The sequence below is a fragment of the Gossypium raimondii genome, chromosome 10, assembly GCF_025698545.1.
Source record: "Gossypium raimondii isolate GPD5lz chromosome 10, ASM2569854v1, whole genome shotgun sequence".
Taxonomy (NCBI): Eukaryota; Viridiplantae; Streptophyta; class Magnoliopsida; order Malvales; family Malvaceae; genus Gossypium; species Gossypium raimondii.
In genome coordinates, this window is record NC_068574.1 from 53,772,211 (window position 1) to 53,786,774 (window position 14,564).

At 33.7% G+C, this 14,564-nt stretch overlaps 2 protein-coding genes and 1 pseudogene across 2 annotated transcripts; 1 reads left to right on the forward strand and 2 right to left on the reverse strand.

Annotated features, from left to right (window-relative positions):
• Window positions 1-1,292: 1,292 nt before the first annotated feature.
• LOC128034004 (putative disease resistance protein At3g14460) lies at window positions 1,293-3,827 on the reverse strand (the record flags this gene model as incomplete). Its single annotated transcript, XM_052622517.1, has 1 exon — window positions 1,293-3,827. A coding segment is annotated over one exon (2,364 nt), but the record flags the coding sequence as incomplete, so codon positions are not given.
• On the reverse strand, window positions 3,822-5,752 carry LOC105775042 (putative disease resistance RPP13-like protein 1). Its single transcript, XM_052621845.1, has one exon. The coding sequence runs from the start codon at window positions 5,568-5,570 to the stop codon at window positions 3,831-3,833; it is 1,740 nt and encodes a 579-aa protein (XP_052477805.1). The 5' UTR covers window positions 5,571-5,752; the 3' UTR covers window positions 3,822-3,830.
• Window positions 5,753-7,050: 1,298 nt separating this feature from the next.
• LOC105776379 ((+)-neomenthol dehydrogenase-like) lies at window positions 7,051-13,684 on the forward strand (annotated as a pseudogene).
• Window positions 13,685-14,564: the final 880 nt, after the last annotated feature.

Consider the following 14,564-nt stretch of genomic DNA (forward strand, 5'->3'; position numbering starts at 1 on the left):
GTGTACTAATGAAATAGTGAAATTTAAATTTTAGGAATTTGATGTATATATTTATATTTTTCAATAATGGATATTAAAATCATATACAATAACTTAATATTAAGAATAAATTAAAATTGGATTAAAGGTGAATGTATTTTTGTGTGTGTAATCTATGATTAAATTCAGCAATGAAGTTAAAAAAATTTTGGAGAGTCGAAATTAAGTTGTATATTTTATGATAGTAAAATGTAATTTTATTATTTTAATAGCTTATTTTTTTAATAAATTTTAAATGATTAAATCAAATATTTATCATTTTAGAGGGTAAAAGTGCATTTTATCATTACTAGTTTAAAATTTTATAAATTATAAAAGAACCAAAATAGAAATTTTCCATTTTAGGAGAGACTGGACCCCTGGTAGCCCTCTAACTCTGCCCCTACTAAATCAATTATAGCAAATATTATTGATATATTTGATCATTGTTATATGAATGGATATTCAATGTTGATATATTTTATAAGGAAATTAAATTAAAATAATATTCATTTTAAACTTTCATCAATAAAGACACATGACAAATAATCAGCTTGCCAAATGACAAATTCTTTGATGTGCCACATAAGAATTGTTTTCTTTTATTGTAACACCAAATTGTTGTAGTGTATATATATTAGATTTAGTTTTAATTTTAATTTCAAATCTCTTTGTTTTTATTTTACTTGTTTTATTAAATAAATAAAATTATCATCAGTTATTGTAGATTTCACTCTATTTATTATTATCTATAAAAATTATATTATTAAGAATTTAATTTTGTTGGTTTTGATGCTATATTATAATATATATATATATATATATAAACCACAAATTATTATCTATAAGAAAAGAAAATAGAGGGAGGGCCGATTGAGTCTTAACTCGATTGACATTTGTATTGTTGTCAGTATAGGAGGACATGAATTCGAATACATTGAAACGTATTATCCTCCTATTTAAGGGTTGGAGGGTCATAATACTTCCTCCTTTACATGCATTTTAACGTGAGATGCAATCATACATCTAAGTAATTTGTGATGCATGGAGTTCACTAACTAAATTATATTATGCAAAATACTTTTATATGATTTAGTCGCTACCAAAGAGGAACATTGACACAAAGTGCAAGTGTTCTAATTTGGGGCTGCAAAATTCCACTCTATAGCAGCTGTGATGGGCACCTTTTATTAGTCATAACTGATATGTTTCACTGCCTAAACTATATTATGAATAATGCTTTAATATACATGCTATATAACTACAAGCATCAATCACAAGAAACACATAGTTTTGCATCATTCTATTGGAAGGGCTGGTTTCTCATGTTTACATGTCTTAAGAACAAAAAATGATGGACCATAAGCTCTCAACTTTTACATGTTCAATCAACAATAGAAGAAACTAAAACATGTACTGAGTTTTAATACACATGGTATGATTCGTCATCTAATTTGAGCAAAAGGTACGTGGGATATTTTGGACCACTCGGGTCCTCTATCCCTTTTGCACCGTTCTTCTAGCAATGCACATCTCGAGCTCACTATGTGCAAAAGCGAAGCAAGCATGTCATTCCCCGGAAGAAATTTGAGGTTTGGGCAATTGTCGATGCTCAAGGACTCCAAAGAGGTGAGGTTACGAAAGCCATTGGAGGATAGGATTTCCAGCTTTGGGAAATTCACGATGTTGAGATGGGTGAGAGAGGAGGGTAGTGCCATTCCTATCTCATCTTCTGGAAACGATACTACATCTGGACACCCATTTGATATCCATAGGGAATTAAGAGAAGTGAGCCTATGCAATCCCCACTCAATCATCGGCTTACAGATATTGGATCCTTCAATATTAAGTGATTTGAGATTGGTAAGAATATTACCCCCTTCTGGGAAGGATATTGTTACATTTCGACAATATTTTATTACTAGTTCTTCTAGAGAGTTGAGGTTGTGTACGCCCTCAGGTAGACCTTGTAGTAGTTCACAATTTGCAAGGAGCAGCACTTTGAGGTTTGTGGGGAGCAAACCATTGTCTGGAAAGCAAATCAAATTTGAACAGCTCCATATGTTTACGCTCTGGAGATGCTTGAGCTGGTTCAATCCTTGCGGTAGATCCTTAATCATATGACAACTAATGATATCAATAGATTCCAGACAAGAGTTATCTTGAACTTCTCGAGCAATGGACTCTAGCTTTGAACACCATTTTAGTTTAAGTTGCTTAAGCGTGGAGGGCAGCGAATTCTTGTTTATTCTCTCCAGAGATTCACAACTGTAAATCTCTAACTCTTGAAGAACACATGCATTTCTGGAGTTGACATTCTGATCTTCATCCAACAACAAAAATTGCAAATTTTCGCAAAAATAAATACTTAGCACTTTCAAGTTCCAAGGCAAATTGCTCCTTTCAAGAGAAATCAATTTTGGGCAATCGTAAAGCTCTACCATCGTAAGTGATGCGAAGGAATGCAAGGTTGTTGACAGCTTTTCTAGCCTTTCAAACTTCTTTATCTTCATTTGCTCAATGTTGCAAGGGATCTTCAGCTGCATTAATTCTTCTACTTGCGGACATTTTCCAATACTCAAAACACCGACGGACATGGACTGAGTTAGCCATCCCCAATTGTTCTCTCGGAAAGAGCACAACTCCTCACAACAATCATCAATCTCAAGGGACTCCACTTTTATTGATCTTAACATCAAACATTCTGTTGCACAACTAAACTTGGAAATTCCTGAAAATGAGACTCTTTTTAATGAGCTATCTTCCGCAAAACCTTTGTACACTACCTTTTTGCATCTTTCAATTTTCAGCTCCGAAAGCTTTGGAAAGTTTTGAATTGGAATTATCAATTTCTCACAATCACTAACTGAAAGTTTCTCCAAAGAAGGAAGATGTTCCGGCATACTCCCCGACAACAAGGGACACTTTCGAATAAGGAGCTCACGAAGTCTAGGGAATTTCCTAGCTTCCTCGTCAACTTCGCTCAAGTTCCAATTCCCCCATATAGGCATGTCTTCAAACTGTAAAATCTCCAATGAAGAAAATGCATTCTTCGTGTTTGCCCCAAAGAACTCTACTCCCACATTAGTTACACTTTTCAATCCCTTAATATGTACCTCTTTCAACAATGGCAATTTCCCAATTGATGGCAATGATAATAAATTTGGACAATCTTCAAGGCATAAAGAGAGTAGATCATTGAAGGATGAATCTCCTACCCAGTTTGCCAACATTGCACCACAATAGAAGGTGATGCTAAGCTCCTTAAGGTTTTTGGAAGGTTGAAGCCCATCCAACACCTTTTTATCAACATCTTGTCTCTCGCTGTCAAAGTCCTTGCTCCACCTCAATTCTATCTTCTCGAGTCTTGACTTATCACATAATTTAGCCATCCAAGCATCTTGAGGCTCAAAGACATTCTGTAACCCTGAAATACTAAGTTTTCCCTTGAGATTTGACAAATCTTTTAACTCCCTTATTTGATATCCCTTATCTTCACCCAACACAAAATTGGATAGTGTTTGAAGATCAGCTAGCTTGCCAACATTACTTGGCATGCCTTCTAATTTATTTGAACCAGTGATATCAAGATGACATAGGTTGACTAAGTTTTCCATCTCCAAAGGTAGCTTCTCAAGGTTTATGCAATTCTTTAATAGAAGGGTTTCTAAATTATAGAGGTTACTTATTGACTCGGGCAAACTTTTAATACTTGTCTGAGAAAAATCTAAGTACCTTAAGTGTTTCAAATTTCCCACAAAATCTGGTAACTCTTCAATCTTATACCCTCTCAAAGAAAGCACCCTTAACCATCATAACTTCGGCAACAAACATTTGATAACATGATTGGTCACATAACCTCCTCTATCTTTTGACAACCTTAATGGCAAAAATGTTCGTAAATGTTGCGCTTCACAAATGCCCTCAAATTTTTTGATGCCATCAAAAAGATTTTGCATGTAAGATAAGTGGCGAGCGTGCTTCGAAACTTTCTGATTACCCTCCATCCTAAAGCATACTTCTCCAGCAATCGATTGAGCCAAGTCATTAATGAGATCATGCATAACATATCGAGAATTATCTCTGATGGACATTTGCAAAAGAGACCTTGACACTAGATCCCTGAAGTAATTTCGACCCAAATCGTCAATGCATTGTTTATCTTGTGCTTCTTGTAGTAATCCTTGTGCCCTCCATAGCAAGATTATTTCTTCCTCGCCGAACTCGTAGTCCTTGGGAAGAATGGAGCAATATGCAAAACATCGCTTCAAATGTGGAGGAAGATGATGGTAACTCAATTGTAGAGCTGGAATTATACCAGACTGATGTTCTGATAACTTCCATATATCACTTTGTAATATATCTTCCCATGCATCAAGGTCAACATTAGTGCGCAATAGGCCACCAAGAGTTTTAGCAGCCAAAGGCAAACCATTGCACTTTGTCACTATTTTCTCAGCAACTTCCTTTAGGCTTGGATGTCGCCCAAAATCCCTTGCTCCTAATGCATGTTGAGCAAATAAAGTCATACAGTCATCATCTGATAAAACCCCTAAAGAATGAGCATGGAAGGCACCCATTGTTGATGAAACACCATGGTTCCTTGTTGTCACAATGATTTTGCTTCCTCGAGTTCTTGTTAAAAAAGGAGATTGCAAGATGGTCCAGACATGATAATTTTCATTCCAGACATCATCTAAAACAATCAAGAACTTTTTCTCCGACAACACCTTCTTTAACTTTTCTTGAACTCTATTCAAATCATTATCATCGCATGGCTTGGAAGTGAGTGATTGCAAGATTTCTTTAGTTATTCTCATAACATCAAAATCATCAGAAACACAAACCCATGCTTTGAGGTTAAAATGATTTTGAATGGAAGCATCATTGTAAACAAGCTGGGCAAGGGTTGTCTTACCGATCCCGCCCATTCCAACGATGGGAATCACGAAATTTGCTTCATTGTCACTCTTCAAGAGCAAATCAAGCATTGTTTGTTTGTCTTTATCTCTACCATGAACATGACTTTCAATCTCCACAGAAGTAGGCTGCAATCTTTCTTCTAGTCTTTTGGGTCTCTTGCAATCAATAATTTTAAATTGCAACTGGTTTCTTTGAGGTTCCAAATCTTTCAATTTGGCGGTGATATCTTTTATCTTGGACATCATATCTCTATTAAACATAACAGCAGTGAATGAATCAGGAATGAGTTTGGGTCTCTTACTTGAGCAACCCCGACGTTCCATCATCAAGTTTCGCCTGCCAATTTCGGTTGCAAACTCGTCCAAAACGTCCTCCACATCATACGCCAAGTTTTGAAGGTTGGTCAACCAGTTTTTCACGGACTTCTCTTTCACCTGTCTCTCTTCAGCATCATCAAGCACTGCACGAATCTCCTTCAGCTCCATGTCCAACTTATGGATCGCCTCTTGAACCTCTTTTCCAGTAGCCAATTGCAGGAGCTCAGACGAGGCTAACTTGTCAAGGAGAAAGTCGAAGACCTTGGAGACTACAACTTCCCGTATGACGGACAGGGCCTCAAGCAATGACATGGTGGTTGTACTGAAAAACAAAGTAAAGGAATACACGAATCAATTGGTAATGACGACAGTTCTTCTATATTTTCTACCTTTGTCATATCCATGCGATAGCCTTCGCCCTACTCACACAATAAATTAATACTAATTGCGAAAACACAATCGGAGTTGATAAGGAACCCACAAAAGAACCTTTGGTAGAGGTGATGATGTTTACATTCTTTTAATATTTTATAAAGTTTAATTTATTAATAATTTATATGTTTTCCAATTTATAATATGTACATGTTTTCCTTGTTGTAATATTTTATCATGTTTTTAATTATTTTTAATACAGTTTCGTCTCTGTTTTACTCATTGATTTTGTGGATCTTTTATTTGAAACCAATTCCTAAAACTAATTGTAAATCTTGGTTGCATCTCCGCCCACGCTGAAGTTGGAAAAAAAGTTTTTTTATGTCGGAATTAAATTGTAATTTTTATAATAATAAAAATGTAATTTTATCATTTTAATAACTTATATTTTTATATATTTTTTTAAATATTAAATCAAAATTTTATCATTTTTAAGGATGCTAAAGTATAATTTTACCTTTACTAATTTAAAATTTTAAAAATTTTAAAGGACCTAAATGAAAATAACTTCATTTTATGGGGCCAGGGCCCCTGCCAACCTCCTTAACTACGCCCCTGGCAGAGCCAAAAAATCTTTTTTGGGGGGTCAGAATTAAATTGTATATTTTTACGATAGTAAAAATGCAATTTCATCATTATCTTTCAAAGATAGCTTGAGTTCGATGGTGCAAGTTTTTTTTTTAAAAAAAGAATGATATCAGTAATAAATTGTTAGAGGCAGAGAAGGGTAACATTGTTGGCAAAGGTCGAGGATTTGGTGGTAAAAATGATCTGAGTAAAAGTGGGAAAGTTCTTAATAAAGAACTTTGGCCGAGTCGATAAACTCAAGACCTCTGATAATTCTCAAATTTCACTCTCGGATTCCATGAATTTTATGGTTGAGCTTATTAATCTTCAAATTGATACTGTTAGTGATTTAGATGCTCCTAAAAGGAATGAGAAAGGTTTACAGGGATCCGCTCTTTCTGATTAATAAGGTTTTGAAAAAAATTTCCTTGTAGTTTCATATGGATTATCTATATTTTCATGGAATTGTCAAAGATGTGCCAATGTTAAATTTCTGCGTATTTTTCGCAAGTATAATTTAAAACATAAGCCAGATATTATCAGTCTTCTAGAAACAAGAGTTAGTGGCATAAAAGCTGATATTATTATTGCTAAATTAGGCTTTTGGTTTTCTCATCGTGTGGAAGCTGTTGGATTCACAGGAGGAATTTGGATAGGTTGGAAAGATTCAGTTTGGTTTGAGGTGGTTCATAACCATCCCAAATTTATTTTGGTCAAAGTCTTCGGCAACTCTCAACAATACTTTATCTTTATCACTTTTGTGTACGGCAACCCTAACAGATAGAAACGAAAAATGCTTAGGGAAGGTCTATATGCTACTATTCTTATTGGAGGGACTCTTTGGTTAGCTATTGGGGACTTTAATGCCATTTTATCTGACAGTGAAAAGAAAGATGGAAGGGTCAGAGAGGTAAGGTGATCACTATTTAGGGAATTTATGGATACTGCGGTTGTGTATGATTTGGTTTTCGAGACCCTTCCTTTACTTGGCATAAATGGGAGATTTTTGAAAGATTAGACATGGCTATTGGAAACATAGCTTGGCTTAACGAATTTCCTAGAACAATAATTACTCATCTTCCAAGGCTTAAATCTGATCACAGACCACTTCTTTCAATGAGACCAAAGCTTAGAATTCCCAATGAGCGTCCATCCTAACTAGATGGTTGGAGCATCCGAGGTTTTCAGATTTTGTTAAGGATCAATGGGGGTTTCATGGAAACTTGGCAAATTCACTTTTTAATCTTTTTGTAGGTCATTTAAACACTCATGAAGATAGTTGGTGAACAAAATCTTTAGTTTACAAAGAAAGTTGGAGGTTTCTAATTCTAGTTCACTCATTCATTCAGTGATGAAAATCCGTGAAGAGTTGGAACGGAGCTCAAACGCAGAAGATCAAGCTTGTGAGGGGTATTCGTTAGAGATGTCCACTTTCGCCTTACCTTTTTGTTCTATGTATGGAATGGTTGGGATATAGTTTTCATCAAGCCATAAAAGGTGGCCTTTGACGATCTATTAGATTATCGAAATTTGGCCCATCCCTTTCACATATTTTCTTTACAAACGATCTTGTTATTTTTGGTCATGCAGATGCTCAACAGACTCCGGTACTCAAAGACATTCTAGAAACGTTCTGTGGGTATTTTGGGCATTATATCAATGCTCGGAAGACTAAAGTTTATTTCTCCAAAGGAGTGACTGATGCCATGGGGCTATAGTTGAGTGAAACCCTTGGATTTCAGAGGGTTCACAATCTAGGTACATATCTGGGTGTTCCTCTCCTTCATGAAAGGATTTTGGAAAGTATTATGCGATTTTTTGTTGATAAGATTCGTAGAAAATTGAATAGATGGGACACTAAGAAGTTACTTATAGCTGGTATAGCTACCTTAGGGCAATTAGTTTTATTATCTGTTCCTAACTACTTCATGCAGTCCATGATGATTCCTAAATATTTGTGTGATGAGCTTGAACACGTTGTTAGATAGTTCATTTGGGGTTCATCTGAAGGTCATCAGAAGGTGTTGTTGGTTAACTCGCCAGAAATCTGTTTGTCAACCTTGATCTTGTGGAGGACTTGGTATTAGACATCTAAGAGACCGAAATACTTCGTTCATGATGAAGATAGGGCACAACTTAGTCTCCAAAAAGGATGTTTTATGTGTTCGAGTTCTTAGGTCCAAATATGGTATGAAAAAGGCTTTACCTGATAGGATTTGGCAAGGAAATTGTTCCACTCTTTGGAGAGTTGTCTCAAAGGTTTGACCCTTAATTCGAGAAAATTTGTGTTGGTCAGTTGGTAATGGCAACAACATAGATGTTGGAGAGATCCGTGGATTCCGGATGTGGGCCCTTTGATTGATCATATTTCGTACCATAGTAATATTAACTTAGATTACATGCTAAGTGAAGTGTTAAATGAGAAGAGCTCTTGGAATCTGAATCTTTTTCGTATATAGTTGCCAGAAGGAATTGTTAAGTGCATTGTGAGTATTCCCCCACCTCACCGATCTGCAGGCCCTGACAAGATTTTTTGGACTAAGAATTCAAATGGTATTTTCTTTTTAAAGAGAGCTTACTGGCATATTCAGGAAAGGAATTAGAGACCAAAGGATACACAGTGGAATCTTCCATGGAAATTTTAGGAATCCCAAAAAGTCAGATTCTTCTTATAGCTTGTTTTAAATCAGAAGCCGTTGACTAACGTGGAGCGTGTTAAGAGAGGGATAGGGTATGATAGCTCTTGTGGTATATGTGATTACCATTCTGAAGATATTTTGCATATTACTAGAGATTGTCCGACAGCTAAATAAATTTGGATGCTAGCTCTTCCAAATGGAATTAGTGGACGCTTCTTTGTTGGAAACCTTATCCAGTGGTTAAAGGCTAATTTGCAAAGTAATGCCTAATCAGTTGACAGTGAGGTAACTTGGTCATGTTTATTTGGCTTACTAACCTGGTGAATTTGGAAAAATCGAAATCTTTTTCTTTTATAGGGGGTTCATAGAATACAGGTGAGATAGTTAAAATTTCATATATATGGGCAAAAAAAATTTTCTTTTCACAAGGACAACGTATTTAGGCGGGAGGAACAAAATTCAGCACACTAGACACCAAATAGCTGGATCAGCCTTTGCACTGATGGGGCAGTTCAGTTTGCTTCTGAAAATGCTACAGCGGGGGGAGTCATAAGGAATGGAGACGGAGAGTAAATTATGGGGTACAACAGAAACTTAAGCAAGTGTTCACTTTTTTATGTTAAATTATGGGGTATACTTGATGGTTTAACCCTCATCCAAAACATGAGCTATGATAGTGTGAAAATTGAATTTGGTAGTACGGAGGCGGTCAAAGCCATTCAGGATTCATCTCCGACAAGTTCAAACTTTGCTCTCATTAGACGCATTCAGTACCTGTTGATGAACGTAAGATCTTGGGTCATTAATCATCTTCCTAGAGAATGTAACAAAACAATTTACTGCTTGGCCAAAACGGCTTTGGTAACAAACCAATGATTGAAGACTTTTGAAGAGATTCCAAGGGAGGTGCTAGCACTTTTTTCTACTGCCCTTTTGAGTGACAGTGTCATATAGAGAAGCATTTTGTAGTTAGTTTATTTATTTGCTTTACCTACAAAAAAAAGGTAAAAAAGCTCTTGAAATCTGATAAAAAAATCAATTAAGTCATTGAGCTTTCAAATTTTAGTAAAAATTTAAACACTTAAAAAAATATTTAAAACTTTTATGTTTGAGATGATCTTGGACAATCATTTATTTAGGTTCATTTTAGACTTAAAATTTTTAAATTATAAAATTTAAAAGATATTTTTAAAAGAATATTAAAATTTATAAATATATTGAGTAAAACTCAAAAGTTCAAAATAAAAATTATAAAAATCATTTAAAATTTAAGTCCATAATATGGACATTATGGTTGGCCAAATTCAATATGAATCTAGATAGCCATTTGTACAGATTTGTTTAGGATGATTTTTCTAAAATATATAAAATTTTAAGAAAATATTAAAATTATTGTTCTTTAAAAACTTAAGATGTGTATCAATGTTTTGATTGTACTGTACCTTTTAGGTTATATAAAAATAAAAAATGATTTAGAGAAAAATATATCTTTTTATTATTAAATTTAAAAAGTCTTAAATGTAAAAAAATAATCAAATAATTCGAAGAATGAATAATTTAAAATTTATTAAATTAATATAATTTTAATAAATTTCAAATTTTAATGAGCCAAAATTTGGAAAACTTTAAAAAAAAGCAAGAATAACATAAAAATTGAAGAAGCTTCAAAAGATCAAAAAAATGACTAAGGGTTGGGGAAAATTGGAAACTTCCAAATATGGAGATTGAATGTGTTGAGGAAGCTCATAAAAATCTAAAAGTTGAAGAAACTTTAAGAAATAAAAAATGAGGGTGTAATGTGTTGGTAAAGTTAAAGAAATCTAAAATTTGAAATGAGATATTTTGAGTTGAAACCAAAATGGAAAAAAAGTTAATAGTAAGAAATCTAAAAATAAAATGAGAAATATGAAATAAAAAATAATATGAGAAATTCTCAAAGGGAAATGAGAGAGGAAAATTAATTTTTAAGGATTTGAGCAATAAGTTTTTTTATCCATTCTCATATATCGTGCGAATTGTTGACATCGATTTATTTTTTGTTAAACTTGTAAAATGAAGTGAATTTAACTCACTAACAAGTGAATTAAGTTATGTGATGTGCGAACTACAAATATGGGTGAGTTAAGAGGTGTAAGAACTTGTGCTCCAATATGTTTTTTGATACTTAAGTCAATATTTTAACGGAGCGAAATGAAGTTAAAAGAGATGATAAGAGTAAAAATGTGTTTTTGTGTGTGGTATGAGAAAGAAATTGAAGCTTCACATTTATAATAGTTTTACGGGCTGTCAAGATCTAAATATTACTTTATGATTCGTTGATGCAATTTTTCCTATTCTTTAACGATGTTGGCAGTACATTTATCATTTGTTCTTGTTTTTATTGAAGAAAGATGAAATCATCATGTACCACTTGACACTGTTTATGTTTAAAAAAACAAACTATTATTTTTGGGGATTACATGGATCCAGGTCCATTTTATTTGGGTATTAGTTGTTTCCTCTTTAAACCAGTGGTTTGAAATGAATTTGCTTCTTTCAAGTATGCAGTTGTTACTGGGGCAAACAAGGGTGTTGGACTTGAAATATGTAAGCAATTGGCTCAAGATGGGATCATGGTGGTGTTAAGTGCTAGAGATGAGAAAAGAGGTCTTGAAGCTCTTGAAAGTCTAAAATACTCTGGACTCTCGGATTATCTAATTTTTCACTAGTTCGATGTAGCAGACCCTGAAAGCATTGCTTCTCTGACAGATTTTGTGAAGAAACAATTTGGGAAGCTGGATTTCTTGGTATCAATCATCCAACTTGCATGCCATAATTACCCGAACCCTAATTTTCTATGACAAGATTTTCTTAATACATTCATCTTTTGCAGCTTAACAATGCTGGGATATTAGGTGCAACCTTTTCGATTGCTCCGGTACTGAGGTTTGTTGGCTAAACTACCTTTATAAAAGAAAGCATGTGTCACGACCTAACCTATTGGGTTATGAATACTTAATTGTCTTATTATTTCTCTTTTAACTCAAAAGGAGATAGTAGTTAAGAACTCTGTGCTAGCATTAAAAGTTAATGATTCAAGTTTTGATTATAACACCCTTTTCTCAATTTCTAATGTACTAAAAAAAAAATTTATTATCTAAAGCACGTGATCTACTCCATTACTTTTTCATCTTTATGAAAAAATAAAGGAGTGTACTTCTCATATTCAAATCTAATGTATAGTGCACTATAGCTAGAGGTTCATCTGAGAGTGGTAAAACTTTGATAGATTTATAGGTACTCAAAGAAACAATAAAGACATATTCGGATGGGATTGTGTCATGATAGCATGTTACAAATGTAGGTAAACTCGCGTGATATATGGAGTAAAGTGGTTGATGGCAATTACGAGTTAGCCGAAGAATGCCTAAAAATAAACTACTATGGTGCTAAAAGAACTGCCGAAGCACTTATTCCATTGCTGCAACTATCCAACTTACCAAGGATCGTAAACGTTTCCTCCTCAATAGTCATGCTGAAGGTAGAATCCCTAGTTACTGTAAAATCCTAATTCAGATCATAAGCTTCAAAAATGGTTGATGGAAAAGTTTCTTTGTTACAGGTAAAGGTGAAAAGCTTAAAGGAGTGTTAACAGGTGTTACCACAGACGAGAAGCTGAATGACTTAATAACCGAGTATCTAAAAGATTTTAAGCAGGGCTTACATGGAAGTAAAGGATGGCCAACCTTAATCTCTGCCTATACTGTCTCAAAAGTAGCACTTAATGCCTACACTAGGATTTTGGCAAACAAGTGCCCAGATTCCTGCATAAATTGGTAGGGGTGTGCAAAATTTAGGTAAATTCGAAAAAATTCGTTTAACCGACCGAATTCAGTTAATCGATCGGTTAACCGAATTTTTTTGGTCAGGGGTTGGTTAATTATTTTTTGATTTTTTGGTTAACGGTTAATTTGGTTCGAAATCGGTCAGTTAACCGAATTTTTTCGATTTAACGAAAAAAATTAATAAATAAAATTATAATATATAAATAGGTCCATTATTCACCTAAACCCAATCTAAACCCAAGTATTCAACCCAACTCAATTACCCAACTCAACCCAATCATAAAAATTACAAATAATTTAAAAAATAAAAATAAAATTTTTATTCTTGTTAACTTATAATCTATTCATTTGTTTATATTATTTGATTTTTTTAAATGCGTATATTTCTATTATATGTTCAATTTTTGCATGTTTTTTTTTAGGTTTAATACAAATGGAAATCTTTTGGAGATAAGAAATAGATACAAATGCAGAATATTAAAACTTACATTTCAAATATATGTTAATTTCAAGAATTATGTAATGTTAGTAATTCAAAGACTTATGTAATGTTTTTAATTATGTAGTGATTCAATTCGGTTAATTCGAGTAATTCAGTTAATTCGGATAATTCGGTTAATTTTTAACCAAAAATAAAAACATATAATTTTCGGTTAATTCGGTTAACCGACCGAATTAACCGAAAAAATTTTAGTTCGGTTAATTTTTTTGAAAAAATTTCGGTTCGATTAACGGTTAAAAATTTTGAAAAATTGATTAATGTTATTTCGGGTCGGTTAACCGACTGAACACCCTTATCAATTCGGTTTGCCCAGGATACGCCAAAACTGATATAAACCTCAACACTGGTACAATAACTGCTAAAGATGGTGCTGTGAATCCTGGTAAGTTGGCACTATTGCCTAAAGGTGGCCCTTCTGGTCTCTTTTTTGTGAAGGGTGAGCCTGCAAGTCCGAAACCTTAATGATCGACACTAAGACGACAGTAAAATGAAAATGGACAACAAATCTGGTTGCGAAATGCAAATTTGTTCTGTAAATTCCCACTTTAAGTGTGGTTTAATTAGTTACTTGTTCAAGTTATATCTGAAATTTTCTGTTATAAGTTGCAATATATGGCAATTTTAGTTTTAGTTTATCCATCAAAATACCTAGTTTTACCACAAAGATGGTTGCTTTTGATGGGAGTTGATTTTTATGTACAAAAGAGAACTTTCTGCCTCGAAACTGACATTGTCGTCCACATATGACTGTTTCATGGGGGTGTTGGACATTTAAGAATAATAGTATCTTGTTATTGAAAATAACTTTTAATGTTACTGTAGTGACCAAAAAATTTGGCGATGGGCGTTAGTCGAACTAATTATTGCAAATTTAAAAATAGAATCTCGATTTTATTTGAAAAAAGAGTCGCCACCGATCTTTTTTCTAGGTGTGATTGAACACCTAATAAATTCTCTTTTTTAAAAGAAAATTTGTTTTTAAAATTTTCTAAAAAAAGAGTCGATTTTAGATCCACGTCAAAATCCAGAGAAAATTAGGGTTCGGGAGTTGGTTACGCGCGAGGAAGGTATTAGCACCCTCGCGACGCCCAAAATTGGTATCTCGTTAAACGCACATTGTCTTAATTTTCAAAAATACGAGTTCAATTTAATATTTAATCGTGATCCGATTGAAACTCGAGAAAAAAAATTGTTTTGAAAACACGAGAATTTTAAAACAATTTTTTTTGAAAACATGGAAAATTTTTAAAACACGAGAATTTTAGAAACACGAAAATTCTTAAAACACGAAATTTTTTGAAAACACGATAATTTTGAAACACGAGAAATTTTTTGAAAACAC